This window comes from Galeopterus variegatus, unplaced genomic scaffold (assembly GCF_000696425.1).
Source record: "Galeopterus variegatus unplaced genomic scaffold, G_variegatus-3.0.2 Scaffold5697, whole genome shotgun sequence".
In the NCBI taxonomy this organism is placed as follows: Eukaryota; Metazoa; Chordata; class Mammalia; order Dermoptera; family Cynocephalidae; genus Galeopterus; species Galeopterus variegatus.
The window spans coordinates 30096-47163 of NW_007731808.1; the positions used below are offsets into that span (position 1 = coordinate 30096).

Here is a 17068-nt window from a genome sequence, read left to right on the forward strand (position 1 = left end):
ATGACAAATTTTATGTTATGTATATTTTACAATAAAAAAAAATTTAAGGAATTCTTTCAAGTATGGCTCCTTAATGCCTTGAATAAATACATGCCAAGTAGACATTAAGAATTAGTACGTTCAGTAAATCTAAAATTATCCCAAAATAGAAGTTTGTTTTTCAAGAAGAAAATTAGAACAAGGGGTAATTCTTCTGGGCACAGCCTATTTTTAAAATGTGCTTGTCTTAGTTCAGGCTGCTGTAACAGAGTATCTGACACTGGATAACTTAAGCAAAAGAAACTTATTTCTCACAGTTCTAGAGGCTAGGGATTCCAAGATCAAGGTGCCAGCAGAGGCAGTATCTGGTGAGGGCACTCTTCCTAATTTACAGATGGCCATCGTCTCACATGGCAGAGAGCAGGGAGCGGAGGAAGCAAGCAAACCCTCAAAGCTCTTCTTAGAAGAGCACTAAACCTATTCATGAGGACTTCACCCTAATGACCTAATTACCAACCAAGGCCCTACCTCCTAATACCATCACATTGGGGATTAGGATTTCAACTTATGAATTTCGGGGGAATACAAGCAGTGGTATAAAGCAAACATCATATTTTTTGTAATGTCACATTATCAGTTCATTCCATTAAATGGTTATTCTGCCAACAAGTATTTACTATTGTATGCCATCACCTTTAATAATTAAAATATTTTTCTTCAGTGATACCTTTATGGATAATGTCTTAGGTCAGGTTTCCTAGAAAACAGACTGAAGCAGATTTGCATGAAGGGGGTTTGTTGGGAGGTGCTCTGCGGAACAATATCTGTGAGAGCGAAGGAAGCAGGACTGGACAGAGGGAGAAGCTGAATTGCAATAAAGTTGCAACAAAGGCCTCATTTGAGGACCTATGGAGCTAGAACAGTCCTTTAGAGTTGGCCTGAATTGAAGTAAGGGTGGTAGACCTTTCTGCCCTTCACTGACACATCACTGGATGCCAGCAAACTTGGGGAGACGCATAACCTTGGGTGAGACAGCTCCTCTCAGCTGAGGAATATTCCTGGGAGAGATTTGGCTATGAGTGGGCAGCATACACTTCTGACAGCTGGGGAGACAAGCATCTTAGTCCTGAAGGGGGCAATCTGAACAACACACCGTAGTATCCACTACAGTTAAGATAGACAACAAAACTGCCTGTCCCTTATTATTTTTCTTTTAAAGTTTTTTGCCTAAGAATAATATGATGCAAGATAGATGCTGAAGGAAGTTTTATGTAAAGCCTCATACATGGAGCCTATACATGGGGCCAAGAAACACTGTTTTTACCTATTATTAGTTGCCTACTTCCTGACAAATTTGATCCCAAACTGTCTGTTTATGAATCCTAGATGTACAACTGCCCAGGTATGGCAATACAAATCTAAAGAACTCATATTTGGTGACACAAAATTGAGTCTTTATTCAACACAAGATAACATTCAGTCTAAAGGAAATTTTCCTAAATGGAAACAAAAGCTGATTACAGAAGCCCCAACTGGAGATTAAACAAATAACTCCTTTCTCTTTGCAGACCTCAGTCTTCCAAAGCTTGTTTTGTGCATTAAAACTATTTCTAATGTCAAAAATTAATCCAGACAACTCTCAAGTGATGGTAACTGAACCTTGATTCAGTGTACAATGTCTTGTGGGCATGGCTTTATAGACTGCATGTCAGTCCCCCATGAGTCTGAGGACCCAGACTAGGAACTAGTGCCCTGATGTTTCCCAAAGTCCTTCCTCTTCTGCCCCAAGCTACTGACTATTCTCACTCCAACTGACCTGCCACAACTATTACATTGAGCATCTCCAGCATTTGCAATCCTAGCCTCTCATTCTCTTTCTCCCTTGAGCTATAGTTTAAACTTACCAAGTTTTTCAGTTGTCCCATATATCTACGTCTAATATTCCTAATCACATTCAATTTCCTAAAGACAGAGACTAAATATTTTACCTGTAAAGCATATCTTTAATGTTTCATTTTTGACATTTAAGTACACCAAAAAATACTACTCAAATAATTTTGGCTACTATATCAAAACTATTATACATTTTGTAACAATATGTGGTTATAATTTAAATAATTCTATTAATTTTCAAAAATTACATTTAATACATTAATTTTTAAAGAGGGTGAAAGGGAATGTCATGTAGTAATCTTCCATTATATGGCAGTAGCTTGATTCGTTATATTCTGAAAAAAGAATGACACATTTTCTCTTATTCCTTCAAGAAAAGGATCTGTAAGATTTAAATGATCTCCAGAAAAATGTTTCCATTGCTTCAGCTGTGACATAGAAAGAGGTTTCAGGGAGTTAGATTTCTGGTGATGTAGACCAAGCTGACAATGTCTAGAGATACCAAACTTTTCCAATGAATCATCTGAAATAAATAAAACAAGAAAATTTTTAGACCAATTCAATATCCTACTATATACCAACACTTCGTCTTATGACAATGAGTTTATAAGATTTATTACATTTGATCACCATAATTCAAGTTAAAACAAACTCATTCATTCTTTCTGTAAATATTTATAAATTGTTCACTATGTGCTGATTTAAGCACTGGGGACAAAAATGGTAGACAAAGACATGGTCTCTGACTTCAAGGACCTTATAAAACTCTAGTGGGAGAAATATACATAAAACAAATAATCCAAAGAAATGTATTACAGGTCCACAATCCCTTATCTAAAGCCTGTGGGTCCAGATAAGTTTCCAAATTCAGAATATAATTAGAATAATCTGGGTCAGCTCATAATCAAACTCACTAATATTCTGCAGCAAGTTATATAAATAATCTTATGAAGTGGGCTAAATAAAGACTATTCACAAAATCAAATCAACTTAAGTAAGGCTTTGCCACCAAATAATTTTGTTGCAAATTTATGAGAAAAAAAACTCCTAAACTTTCTAAATTTCAGAATTAAAGCTAAGGGACTGTGGAGCTGTATTACAAACATAGGTAAGGATATAAAGGAAAGATACAAGGGACTATGAGCACATATGAGAAGAGAAGATGACCTGGTCTAGAATATAAGTGAAGGGCTCCCTGAAAAAATGTTCTGTACAGATCTGAAAGATGAGGAGGCAGAAACTAGATGGGGAAAAGAGACAAAGCATTCCAGGACGAGTACATACAAAGGCTGTGAAACAGAAGGGGCATTGGCATAGTTGAGGAATTATTAGGAACCTAGTATAATTAGAGCCTAGACAGCAAAGGCAAAGAATAATACAAGAGGAGAAGTTGAGTAATGCAAAGTGAAGCAACTATTAAAGGGCAGGATTACATAAACCATGAATGTCACAGGCCAACAGTTATTCACTAAATTCATTTCTCTCTCCTCCAGGGCACTTAGCTGCATTTCTCAGCCTCCCTTAACAGATGTAGCCACTGAGTCTGGCCTATGGAATATGGCTAAGTCACTTCCAGGGCTGGCCTATAAAAAATCCTCCTTACCACACAATTTTCTACCTTTTCTCTCCGCACTGCTGGCCGGCAGATTCAGGGAATCCCAAGGGGATGTTAAAGCCCAAGTGGAAGAAGCTTGAATCACTAATAACTTCATGTAAGGCTGTCCACTAAACGCCCATAGTGACCTGTTTTGTAAGTGAGAAATATTTCTATTGTGGTACGCCACTGTGTTTTTTTACTTTCCTGTTATATCACTTAGCCTACCTTGGCTAACTTACCACTTAAAAGGTTTTAGTATTTATCCTAAGAGCACCAGGAAGCTATTGAAGATTTTTTTTTTAATCTTTTAATTATGGAAAATTTCAAATAAATACAATAGTTGACAGGATAGAAACCTAAATGTCCATTGATGGATGACTGATAAGGAAAATATGGTATATATACACAATGAAATACTACTCAGCCATAAAAAAGAATGAAATTCTGACCTTTGCAGCAATTTGTATAAGCTTGGAGAAAATTATGTTAAGTGAAATAAGCTAGGCACTGAGAGAGAAATACACATGTCCTTACTCATAAGTGGGAGGAAAGAAACGAAGGAAGGGAAGGGAAAGAAGGAAGGGAAGGAAGGAAGGAAGAATAATCACAATAATATGTTGAAATTTCAGAAGGAGAGAACAGAACTGTGGTTACTAGAGGTGGGAAAGGGGGAGGGGAGGAAGTTAGCAAAAATTGGCTAAAGGACACAAAGAATGATTATGTTTTATTATGATGAATACCTGATGTAATCATCACATATTATACATAAGTATTGATAGTCAGTTCTGTACCCCACAAACATGCATAATAAATTATTTCAATAAAAAAATTAAAATTAAAAATTAAAAAATAAAATAAAAAATGTATTTAATATAATATATATTTTATAGTATATCTAACATATATATACTTACATATTTGTTATATCATACAATGTAATATAAATTATATAATACATAAAATTTATATAAATATATGTATAAAATATATTTTTTATGTTTATATAATTTGCATGTCAGTCTCATATAGTCTAACTTCTTAAACCTCTTCTTTTTAATTTATTTTTTATTGTAAAAATTGATTGTATATATCTATGCAGTACAGGGTTGAATATTTAATACCTTTGTGCAATACATGATGCTCAAATCAGAATAATTAGTACACTCAGCATTACACAATGTAATCATTTTTCGTGGCCCTTTACCAATTCTTTCCTTACCCCCCCTCCCCTTCCTGGTAACCTTAGTTCTGTTCCTTCCTTTTAAAAGTTCAACATATTATTGTGATTGTTGTATCTTTCTCTTTTTTTAAATTTACTTATTTTTTAGCTCCCACTTATGAGTAAGAACATTCAGTATTTCCCTTTCTGTGCCTGACTTATTTCACTTAACATGATTTTCTCTAAGTTCAACCACATTGCTGCAAATGGCAGTATTCCATTCTTTTTTATGGCTGCATAGTATTCCATTGTGTATACATACCACATTTTTCTTATCTAGTCATTCAACAATGGACATTCAGGTTGGTTCCACCTCTTGGCTATTGTAAAAAGAGTTGCAATAAACATGGGGGTACAGGTATCCCTTCAACATGATGATTTCCATTCCTTTGGGTATATATCCAGCAGTGGAATTGCTGACTTGTATGGCAGTTGTATCTGTAGTTGTCTGAGGAAACTCCACAGTTTTTCATTATGGCTGTACCAATTTACAGTCCCACCAACAGTGTAGGAGGGTTCCCCTTGGTCTGCATCCTCACCAGCACTTGTTATTCTCTCTTTTTGGTAATAACCAGTCTAACTGGGGTGAGATGATATCTCAGTGTGGTTTTGATTTGCATTTCCCTGATGCTGAGGGATGTCATGCATTTTTTCATGTACCTGTTGGCCACTTATACATCTTCCTCTGAGAAATGCCTATTCTGCTCCTTTGCCCATTTTTTAATTGGGTTATTTGTTTTTTTACTGTTGATTGGTTTAAGTTCCTTGTATATTCTAGGTATTAATCTTTTGTCAGATGCATAGTTTGCAAATATTTTCTCCCACTCTGTAGACTGTCTTTTGGACCTGTCAATTTTTTCTGTTGCTGTGCAGAAGCTTTTTAGTTTGATATAATCCCGTTTGTATATTTTTTCCTTTTGTTGCCTGTGCTTTTGGGGTCATATTCATCAAGTCTTTGCCCAGTCCTACTTACTGAAGAGTTTCCCCTATGTTTTCCTTTAGGAGTTTTATAGTTTCAGGTCTTATATTTAAGTCTCTAATCCATTTTGAGTTGATTTTAGTTTAAACCTATATCAACACAATTTATCAAGTGACTTTCAACCACTGGACGTTGCTTGCTAAAGTGCTACTGCTGATCTAGTTCCTTTTTGAATGATGTCTAATTCTGGAGAGCTGACATTTTCAGCTTTACTTAAGCAGCACTAGCAGTTCATCAAGTACTGACAAGTATGGTGGTCCACGATAAGTGCCTCAGAAAGTATAACTCCATTATGAGTAAGTTCTATACAATAAACAAACAGCAGGATTATTCTATCAAGTATATGTTTTCTGTAAAATAGAAATAAGGATTAAAAACATTTTTCTAACCGAAGCTGTTATACCAGGATTTGAAAGTTAAATTTTTCAAAACTGATTCAGAAATAAGAAGCTAAATTGAGAGAATAGGGTTCTACTGAAAATCTTCTCAAACATCCATCTTGCAATTACCCTATGACCTGAGAAAAAAAGAAAACTAACATATGCAGATAGTAAATGTTTTAGATATTCTTTTTAAAATATTTGCAACTGCAAAAGAGAGAAATTAATCTTGTGATAGTAACAGAATTAAAATACAACTAACCTGTAATATCTTTTTCTCCCATACACTCACAGTCAAGCAGGTCATGAGTAACACAATGTGAACTTTCATGTAACGTGAACAAATTCTTAAGTTCCTCTACTGAAAACTGAATATGTTCAGATGTCTTGTTTAGGTCTATAACTGCCCCAGAAAGACCTTGCTTACTGATCTGCCTTTGATAGATCTTTTCCTCTATTGTACCTGAAGAGAAAACATTCATTAGATTTCCCTCAGATCTTTATGTCTATTATTTTTGTAGGGTAAAACATGTTTATCAGCATACTAGTTAACAAAATAATGGTATATTCCTGACACTGAAGCACGGACTAACAAAAAAGTTTTTTTAATTATTCAAAGGGTATATACTTTTTGGCACACTGAAGGGTTATTACCTGTGGTAAGAAGTCTGTAAATATGTACGGGATGTTTCTGACCATCTCTCCATACTCTAGACATTGCCTATAGAAAATAAATGAGAATTCTGAGAGTACAGTAGAAACTGATGGCTCTTTCCACATAACCAATTTGCAGGAATATGTTTTAGGATTAGGAATTCTAGGGCCGGGCCGGTGGCGCACTGCTACAGTGTGCTGCTTGGGAGTGTGGCGGCGCTCCCGCCGAGGGTTCGGATCCCACATACAGACCGGTTCCCGCTCACTGGCTGAGCGAGGTGTGGGCGCAACACTGAGGGTTGTGATCCTGTTGCCGGTCAGGTCCGGTATGGGAGCGACACTGAGGGTTGCGATCCGTTGCTGGAAACTAAATGAGAATTCTGAGAGTACAGTAGAAACTGATGGCTCTTTCCACATAACCAATTTGCAGGAATATGTTTTAGGATTAGGAATTCTAGGGCCGGGCCGGTGGCGCACTGCTACAGTGTGCTGCTTGGGAGTGTGGCGGCGCTCCCGCCGAGGGTTCGGATCCCACATACAGACCGGTTCCCGCTCACTGGCTGAGCGAGGTGTGGGCGCAACACCGAGGGTTGCGATCCCGTTGCCGGTCCCGGTCCGGTATGGGCGCGACACTGAGGGTTGTGATCCGTTGCCGGACACGAAAAAAGACAAAAAGAGAGAGAAAAAAAAAAAAAAGATTAGGAATTCTATATTTTACTTATAGTTTCAAAAAACAAAGCTCAGACATGCCCAAGCATGCCCCACTTCATGTTTTTCCTGGGATAAAGAAAGGAATGGTTGAACACTCACTGTGGTACTATAAAATAACTGCAGGGTATCAAACACCAGTGAGAGGGTATATCTTCATCAAAGAATGGCACAGCAAGTTTGAACAGAATGCAAAGAACCAAGTGCAGCATGGGTGTGAAAGGTTTATTCCTAATCCAAGTACCTAATGATTCACCCCTGAGAAGTCCCTATAATATTTGCAATCAGCTCAGGCTCCAGGTAGAACCCTGTGGTTTAAGGATTCACTGTGCAGTACAGCACTGATGTTCAAACTACATATTCCAAAGAAAATGTGGCCTTCAACCAGCTCCTAAAAATAATCTCTAAGCCCTTGTGATACCCTGCCTGAAAAGACTGTCTTTGTCACGTAGGGCCTTGGCTACACCAAGATAGTTTATGCTAACAATGTGATACAGGTGGGAGCCTTAGGCCATGTGGTATCAGTTTCACCTCTGGAGTGGCTGGAGACTGAATAACTGAAGTCGGTCACATAGGTACTCCATGACTACATGACCCCAACAAAAACTATAGACACCAAGGCTTGGGTGAATTTCCCTGGTTAATGAAACTCCACATGCACTGTCACTCACCAGTACAGGGAGAATTTAATGCTGTCCATAAAAGTGCACTGGGAGAGGACAGCCAGAAGCTTGTGCCTGGTCTCTCCTGGACTCTGCCCTATGTATCTTTTTCCTTTGCTGATTTTAGTTCCCTTTACTATAATATAATGTAACTGTGAATATAGCTGCTTTTCTCAGTCTGTGAGCCTTTCTAGTGAATTATTAAACCTGAGGATTGCCTTGAGATCCCCTAAATGCAGAGAGCAAATGGGTGCAAATCTATAGGTAGAAATCTCAAAATACATGAAAATGGACTGTACTCTTAAGCATACCAAAGGCTTATTCACAAATATTTTCCTAAATAAGTTAATTTCATACCCTGCCTGTAGCCTGCACAAACACTGATCCATAACACTTTATTGCCTTCCCTGATGGTCATGAAGGCCCAACTAATTGTAAAGTGAATTAGAGCTGGAGACATGCAAGTTGGGGTTTGAAATCTGGCTCTGCCTCTAACAACCTGTGGGACCTAGAGCGAGCTACCATATCTTCATCTGTAAAACAGAACTACTAATATGCATAATTGCAGGGTTGTTGTGACGATTAAATAGATGGAATGCACTTAGCTGAGTGCCTGATACAAAATAAGGGCTCCATATGCAGCGGTTATTATACATTATCACCATCTTTGTATCCCCAGGCATTCAGTAACATCTATTTAATGCATAAATATTCCTACCTGGATATCAGTGGCTGGATTCCAATCAATGTCATACAGAATTAAGTGAGATCCTCCAATTAGGTTGAGTCCCATACCACCAGCTTTTGAACTTAACAAAAAAATAAAATCAGAAGAGTATTTACTATTGAAGCCATCAACAATTTGCTGCCTTTGAGAGACTGGTGTTTGTCCATCAAGTCTTGTGTAAGCATATCCATGATGCTTGCATACTTCTTGTAAAATATTCAAGGTTTGTGTATAGTTGGATACCAACACCACTCTGTCAATCAAAAAGAAGGATTTATTACATACAATTTAAAGATAGTATTAGATTTTTTTGGTTGAAGGTAAATACCACAATAATATTTTCACTGATATTTATAGAACATGCAACAATAACATTGTGCAATTAAAACACAGGTAATCCTTCACATTCAATTTTAAAGTCAATATCTAAACTTCCAATTTTAAGATAGTAAAATTTTAAGAAAGTGAAGACCTTTCTGCCTTCTTCATCCCTCTGAACTCACACTAAAAAGAGCAGGTGAGTGACCGAAATATAAAAAATGAACAAAAGTACAAACTCTGTCTTTGACAAAACAAGGAGACATTTATATATGAACATAAAAAAAGAATAGTGAAGCAGTGACATGCTTAGGAGTACAGAGAAGGTGAAAGCTAAGTGCACAAAAAGGGATTTAATAAGAAACAAGAGCAAGTTCATTCACACCAAAGAATCTTGCTAAGGCAACTCAGAAGGAAGTAGTTTAGACTGGAGCTTATTAGAAGAGCATTGGTAAATAGAACCCAGGTGTCCACCATGTGACCAGCTGACTTTTCTTTTTTTTCTCAAATAGAATGTTTATTCTCTGAAGAAAGTAAACCAAAGAAACGTAGACCAGGGGACTGTGGAAGGCAGGATATGGTAACAAATCAAAATGAAAGTCTGGATATTGGATGGTAAGACCCCAGTCCCCTTTTCCTGACAACCCCCAGAACACCAGCTGCCAGTCAGCCTTCTCACATCCCAGCCCAAGGAGGATATTATTGAAGGATTCACCTACAGGGCCGGCCCGGTGGCGCACTGCTACACTGCGCCGCTTGGGAGCGCGGTGGCGCTCCCGCCGAGGGTTCGGATCCCACATACAGACCGGTTCCCGCTCACTGGCTGAGCAAGGTGTGGGAGCAACACCGAGGGTTGCGATCCCGTTGCCGGTCCCGGTCCGGGCGCAACACTGAGGGTTGCGATCCGTTGCCGGATACGAAAAAAGACAAAAAAAGGGGGGAAAAAAAAAAAAGGATTCACCTACAGAAAGACTTGAATGACCCCAGAGAAAAAAACCACAAACAGGTAGTCCCCAAATAAAAAAGCCAGCTTGCTGCATGATTACCCAATAATGGCCACCAGTCAGCAGTGTTCAATTTACGTTTTTCTATCACACTTTTTTTTCAAAGGAAAAACAACTTTATTTGGACTAGTGATTGTGTTTGAAAACAATATTTACTGTAGTATTCCACAGGTTTTTTCTTTTTTTTTTAAACATATATCCAGCTAAGATAATTAAAAGGAAAGCTATAAGAAATATAGTTGAAGTCACAATAAAATACATTTTCTTTTATTGACATAGAACATATACTTAAATTTTAAATGTTGGCTTTTTAAGAAAAAATTCTCCTGGTAAATAATATGCATAACCATTGCCCAAAAATGTATATACAGCTGTTTTCCCCCAAATATTTATATACACAATAGTCCACTTAAGACCAGCCCTGTTATAACCTACGGAATACAATGTGCTCTTAATTTATAAATGGGCTGCCTCAGTATATAAAATATATAGGCATGTCCATTATACATACAAAGTAAAAAAATACAAAATGGAGAGATGTAGGGGAAAAGTGTCCTTCCCTATAAGACCTAGAAAGGAAGTCACTATAATTAGTGAGACCATGTAAAATGCCCGAAGAATTTCAGTTTTGGCAAATAATTTTCAGAAAAATATCAAAGCTATGAAGAGTACTACATTTCCATTCTAATTACGTTTTTTTCCTTTTTTGGCAGCTGTTTGATATGGGATCCAAACCCTTGACCTTTGTTTTATCAACGCTATGCTCTAATCAACTGAGCTACCCAGCCAGCCCCACTTCCATTTTAATAATTTAGTTGAGGTTGCTATTTAAACATTCAGTGAAAATGTTGTGGAATTCTAATATGTAGCAAGGAAGACTTCTGGGGTCTGTTAAAAACAAACAGTCTCTCATTTTTAGCAGGTTAGTAATAACCCCTTAATCGTGTGTATATAGTACAGAGAATCAAATTCCTGACTCACTAGCATTTGAATGTTTGATGGAAGATTCCAATGGACAGGATCTGAATTCCTCCTACATCTTAGAGGGAATGGGGCAGAATGTTATGGCAATGTAGGGGTCAACCCCAAAAGTGGCCAGCCCAACCTTAATTATCAATGTTAAAAAACACACCAAACATTTTTATAGCATTCTTTTTGCTGCATTTTCTTTATTTCAAGTCACAGGTCTATTTGGAGGGTCGTGCAGCAAGTGGCTTATAAATAAAACCAGTGTCTATGAGTAGTGTCATCACATTGAGATAGAATTGCTGGAATCCTTAGTAAAAAGTTCACATCTTGGGAATCCATGAGTTGGTATTACTTATGGGATACCTGAGATGTACCTTGCTCCAATTAAGATTACCATGCTACTCACTATAAAAAAGCCCAAGGGCAGACTACAGAAGATACTAGGGTCACCACTTTCTGGAGACTGAGATGTAACCCAACCCATTGACTTCATCACAGCTTTCTTCCATGTAGAATAACGAATTTCACTTTCCTCCGCGTTGATCTGAGGTTCGAAGCGCTCCACAGTGACAGCTGACAAGTCTTCAGGCTCAAGACTCCACACGCAGACCCCTTCTGCAGCACCAGCTGCCATTGCAGCACCCAGTGCAGTTGTTTCTGGCATGGAGGTCTTCACTACTGGAATATACAGAATGTCTGCTTGTAGCTGCATAAGAATTTTATTGTTGGTCATTCCTCCATCTACCTGCAAATGACTGAGTGGAATTCCACAGTCGCGATTCATGGCTTCCAAAATCTCTCGGGTTTGGAAACAAACAGCTTCTAATGCAGCGAAAGCAACGTGGCATTTATTGGTGAACTGAGTGAGTCCACAGATTATCCCTCGTGCACTGGGCTCCCAATAAGGTGCATATAGCCCTGAAAATGCTGGAACGAAGTAGCAGCCATAAGAAGTACCTACTTCTTTGGCCAGTTTCTCAATTTCCTCTGAGGTCTTTATAATTCCAAGATTGTCTCTTAGCCAGTGAACAACAGCACCAGCTATAGCTACAGAACCTTCCAACGCATAATAGACTGGTTTGTCTCTGCCAAGTTTGTAAGCCACTGTTGTTAGAAGGCCATGTTCAGAAAATACACACTTACGGCCTGTATTACACAGTAGAAAACATCCTGTTCCATACGTGTTTTTGGCTTGTCCATCCTGGAAACACATTTGTCCCACCAATGCAGCAGACTGGTCTCCCAAACACCCAGATATTGGCACACCTTCCAAGGCCCCAGCTTTCATTAGGCCATAGATCTCAGAAGAACTCCGAACATTTGGAAGAATTCCCATTGGAATCTCAAAAAATTCGCAGAGTTCTTTATCCCATTCCAAAGAATGAATATTGAAAAGCATTGTCCTGCTTGCATTTGTTACATCCGTACAGTGGACACCTCCATTGACTCCTCCTGTCAAACTCCAAATAAGCCATGAATCAATGGTCCCAAAAAGAGCTCTATTTTCTTCAACAGCCTTTTGAACTTTTCTCACATTGTCAAGGAGCCAACGAAGTTTCACTGCACTGAAGTAAGTGCTAAGCGGAAGGCCTGTCTTGGACTTGACAAAGTTATTGTTTCCTGGAATTCGTTTACTAAGAGTCTCAACGGTAGACTGGGTTCTCAGATCAAGCCACACCACGGCACTGTAGAGAGGCTCTCCGGTTAACTTGTCCCAGACTACAGTGGTTTCCCGCTGGTTGCTCACACCAATAGCTTTTATGTTGGAAATATCAATATTGAGCAGTCCAAGTTTCTCACACGTTTTCTCTATACACTCATAGACAGACAGCAGAATTTCCTTAGGGTCTTGTTCCACCCATCCTTCTCTTGGAAACTTTTGTTTTATTTCTACTTGATGATGACTAAGTAGTTCTGCTGTTTTTGAATTGAAAACCAAAAAGCGCGTCGAGCTGGTTCCCTGGTCCACTGCCCCCACCAGTGGCCCCAAAACTGCTTTCTCCGTGGCTGCCATGAAACCGGCTTCAGATCTGCGGGGATCGCGGCCGGTTTCCCGGGTGACAGCGGCGGGCGGGGGAGGGGCGGACGGAAAGTCTGGAGGGCCAGGCGGCACGCGCCTGCTGAACACATCACCACACTCTTAATAAAACAAAGCAATAGAAGAAACAGAAAACAACTTTAAGAAAATAATTAATATCCTCAAATAAGAGACAGCATTCACAAGAATAGAATGCAATTTTTAAAAGACCAATCAAGAATAAGAAAAATATCTTAGGGCTGGCCAGTTAGTTCAGTTGATTAGAGCACGGTGTTAACAACACCAAGGTCAAAGGTTTGGATCCCCTACTGGCCAACAACCAAAAAAATAAAATAAAAAGAAAGAAAGAAAAATATCTTCGAAATTTACCATGATAGTTGGAAGATAATAAGAGTTGTCAGGAAAAACACTAAAAAGTGATGACCAATATGAGAGAAAAAATAAAAGAATTAGAGAATCAATTCATGACGTTCAATATTTGACAGAAATTCCAAAGAAAACAAAGGAAAGAAATTGTTTTAAGAGAAACGAAGAGAATATTTCCCAGACATAGTTTTCAGATTAAAAGGACATAGTAAAGTTCCTAGCTCAATGAGTCAATGACTCATATCAAAGCACATTAGGATTATAACTCAAAGTATGAGTAATGAAGAAAAGTTGCTAAAGTTTTCATGAAGAAAAAACAGGTTTATTCAAAGGGATGGAAATCTGAAAAGCATCAGACTTCTTAAAAGTAACTCTAAAAGCAAGAAGACATGTAAAGCAATGCCTTCAGAATTCTAAAAGAATATTATTTCAATTTAGAATTTTATAACCAGGCAAGTTGTCAGTGCTAGGGTAGAATAAAGACCATTTCAGATATGCAAAAAATTAAAAAGATTTCTCTCCCATCTTCTCTTTCTTAGGAAACTACTGTAGGATGTGATCCAGAAAAGCGTGAAACTAGCAAAATGTGAAGATCTAACACAGGAGAGAAGAAAAAGGAATTTATAGGTGATGGCTAAAGAACAGTTATGTAACAAGACTGGAGAACGACCAGTTTAAATTGTAGCAGGAGAGCAGAGGACTCAGAAAGAAGACAAAGAAAATACAAAAGAACTTAGAGCCTAATAGGGAAACTACTGAAAAGCTACTGAAGGGTACAAGACTTTGAGACAGCTACAAAAAACAAAGCAGATGGGAGGAGGATGTAAAAAGCAATTAACAGCTGACAGGGGGCCGGAGAGCAGTTATTCAATAAAGGAAATGTAATCATGGTAAACCATCCAGCTTCACAATAAACAACAATTTAGTTGCAATAACATAAATATTAAATTAAATCTTAATTTAACTAAAAGTTATAACATAACTGGAAAGACAGAAGGTGAAGGGAGGACATAAGAGCGCTAAATTCTCATGAACCATAAGTCATTAGATAATGTAAAAAATGGACTATAGAAGTGATGTCAGCAAGATGATGGAGTAGGAAGCTCCAGCTCCTCTTTTCCCATGGAAACATTAAATAACGAGTGGGAACTGACTAAAATAACTTTACCAAGCAAGCTCTGGAAACCAGTCAAAGATCTACAGCAACCAAGCTAACACCCAATTAGGAAAAAGCCACATTTTAAAAAGTAGGAAATTTCATACTATTTTTATTTGTCCTTGTTCCACCCCCTCCTCCTCTGTGCTGCAAGTTTTGGGGGATGCTTTGGGATGTGGCAGCTCAGTCCCCAGTTCTCTTCTGTGAACTGGAGACAGTAGAATAGACTGAATTTGCAACACTCTAGCCGGTCTACAGGTTGCCTGAGGGTCTCTGTGACACCTAATTTGGATTCAAAGGACCAAAAGTGACTGGGATCTCAGGCTAAGGGAAGCCGCAAAAGTAGCAGGCATGGTTTGTGAAAACCACAGACTTCTGGGGTAAGAAATTACTAATTGAGAACAGCTAAGGTCCCAAGAAGACGACTCTTACAGAGATTAAGATATTTATTTATTTATTTATTTATTTTATTTTATTTTATTTTATTTTTGTCTTTTTGTCTTTTTTCCGTATCCAGCAACGGATCGCAACCCTCAGTGTTGCCCCCGTACCGGACCGGGGACCGGCAACGGGATTGCAAGCCTCGGTGTTGCTCCCGCGCCTCGCTCAGCCAGCGAGCGGGAACCGGTCTGTATGTGGGATCCGAACCCTCGGGCGGGAGCGCCGCCGCGCTTCCCAAGCAGCGCACTATCCAGTGCGCCACCGGGCCGGCCCGAGATTAAGATATTTAAAAGCAACCATATATACAAAGGAATTGGCACAGGCCCAGAAAAGGCCTAAGAAGACCTTAGACCCTCATTCTGGGCTGATTAATTTTATGGCTAGTGAAATAATTATTAGCATTAGAAATTTTTTAAGTAAGGCAACTTATAAGTTATTTTCTCAGTTATCTATATGAACAAGGTAAAGACAATCCAATAATAATTTATATTTGTGTTCTTGTATTAGTTACCATTTGCTATATAAAAAAAACCACCCCAAATTTCAGTAGCTTAAAACAACCATTTATGTTATATTTAGCTCACAGTTCTGTACGTTGGCAACTTGGGCTGGGCTCAGGTAGGAGGTTCCTCTGCTGGTCTTGGCTGAGCTAACAACCATCTGAAGTCAGATGCCAGGGGTCTGGCTCATCCAGTTGGGCCCTCAGCTGGGAAGTTTTATCTCTGTTCCACAAAGTCTCTCACCCTCTAGCAGACTTATTTACATGGTAGAAGAAAGGTTCCAGGGACCACAATGGAGGACAAGCCCTACTGCACAAGATTTTTTAGCCTCCTCTTACGCCACATTTGCCACATTTGCCAACATCCCATGAGCCAATGCAAGTCACATGGCTGAGTCAGAGTGAGAGATCACTGAAGTTACCCAGCAAAGAAACATGGAAGATGGCTGAAAACATGGAGGATACAGGGAGGGGGAGAACTGAAGATCACTTTAGCAGTTTACCACAACTCCTATACTCATATTTCAATATGGGCACATATTATATTCTCGGGAATAATTGTAAAAAGGCGATGAAACCAAAATGAGATGAACTTACACAAGGGCTGCTGAAAAAATAGCTAGCTTGCTCATTTTTTTCTTTCCTTTTTCTATTCTATTATGGGAATGAACAGCATTACCTAAACATGGTTTTCTGATACAGTTTTTAGTGGACAGAAGGAAATTGTGCTCTATAATATTTTCCCCAAACAAGTTCTTACATAGCTAAATGTAGATTGATGGAATAGGTGACGGTCTTGGACAATCCCCTTTTAGAGGTATAGAGTACTACCCCCCCACAAACACAAGTACATACCATTTTGAAACAAGATTATTTTTATGGCCACCAGGCTGGGCCCAAGCAGTTGAAATATATAGACAAGGCTGCCATGTATGGCAGAGGGCAAGCTGCACCCAGTGCAAGTTCCATAAAATCCAGTATGAACTCTCCTCACCAAGAGATGAAGCCTAGGCATGAACATAACAACCAGGAGGGGAGAGGTATCCTTTTTAAAAATTCCATAAAAGGGCTACTCACTAGCCAAGTCAGGAGTTCTCAGTCATGCCTCCATCCAGTTCTAATTTATTTTGGTATGCATGAAAGTACTGTATGTGCTAACAAGAGTTTTGCCTATAGACCTAAAATATAACCAGGTGGTTCAAATTAATGATAACATAGTAGTTTAAGTGTAGACAGTAATACTATGCCTGAAATCAAACACTGTAAGTAACTTTTAGATACTTTTTTTTGGGGGGGGGGATCCAAACCTTTGACCTTGGTGTCATAACACTGTGCTCTAAACAACTGAGCTAATCGGCCAGCTACATATTTTTAAAGGTTTAGGAGGATGTTTGTGCATGGACAGCCCAGCCCTAGAAAACCTGGCCTTGGCACCCAATTGGTCATATTAAAAAAAGGGACCACTACTCAACAACAACA

At 38.7% G+C, this 17068-nt stretch overlaps 2 protein-coding genes across 3 annotated transcripts in view; both read right to left on the reverse strand.

Moving 5' to 3' along the window:
* Positions 1 to 1411: 1411 nt before the first annotated feature.
* RAD54B (RAD54 homolog B (S. cerevisiae)) overlaps positions 1412 to 17068 on the reverse strand; it is a 91129-nt gene continuing 75472 nt past the window's right edge. For both annotated transcript variants that reach the window (XM_008589855.1, XM_008589856.1), the window contains 4 exons: positions 8790 to 9051; positions 6702 to 6768; positions 6310 to 6510; positions 1412 to 2395 (listed from right to left, as the gene is read on the reverse strand). In XM_008589855.1, the coding sequence (XP_008588077.1) occupies positions 2178 to 2395; positions 6310 to 6510; positions 6702 to 6768; positions 8790 to 9051 (748 nt within the window). In that variant the 3' untranslated portion in view covers positions 1412 to 2177. The remainder of the gene's footprint in view (positions 2396 to 6309; positions 6511 to 6701; positions 6769 to 8789; positions 9052 to 17068) is intronic.
* Positions 11349 to 13208, reverse strand: LOC103605279 (glycerol kinase). Its single transcript, XM_008589859.1, has one exon. It carries the CDS (start codon positions 13101 to 13103, stop codon positions 11442 to 11444), a length of 1662 nt encoding a protein of 553 aa, XP_008588081.1. The 5' UTR covers positions 13104 to 13208; the 3' UTR covers positions 11349 to 11441.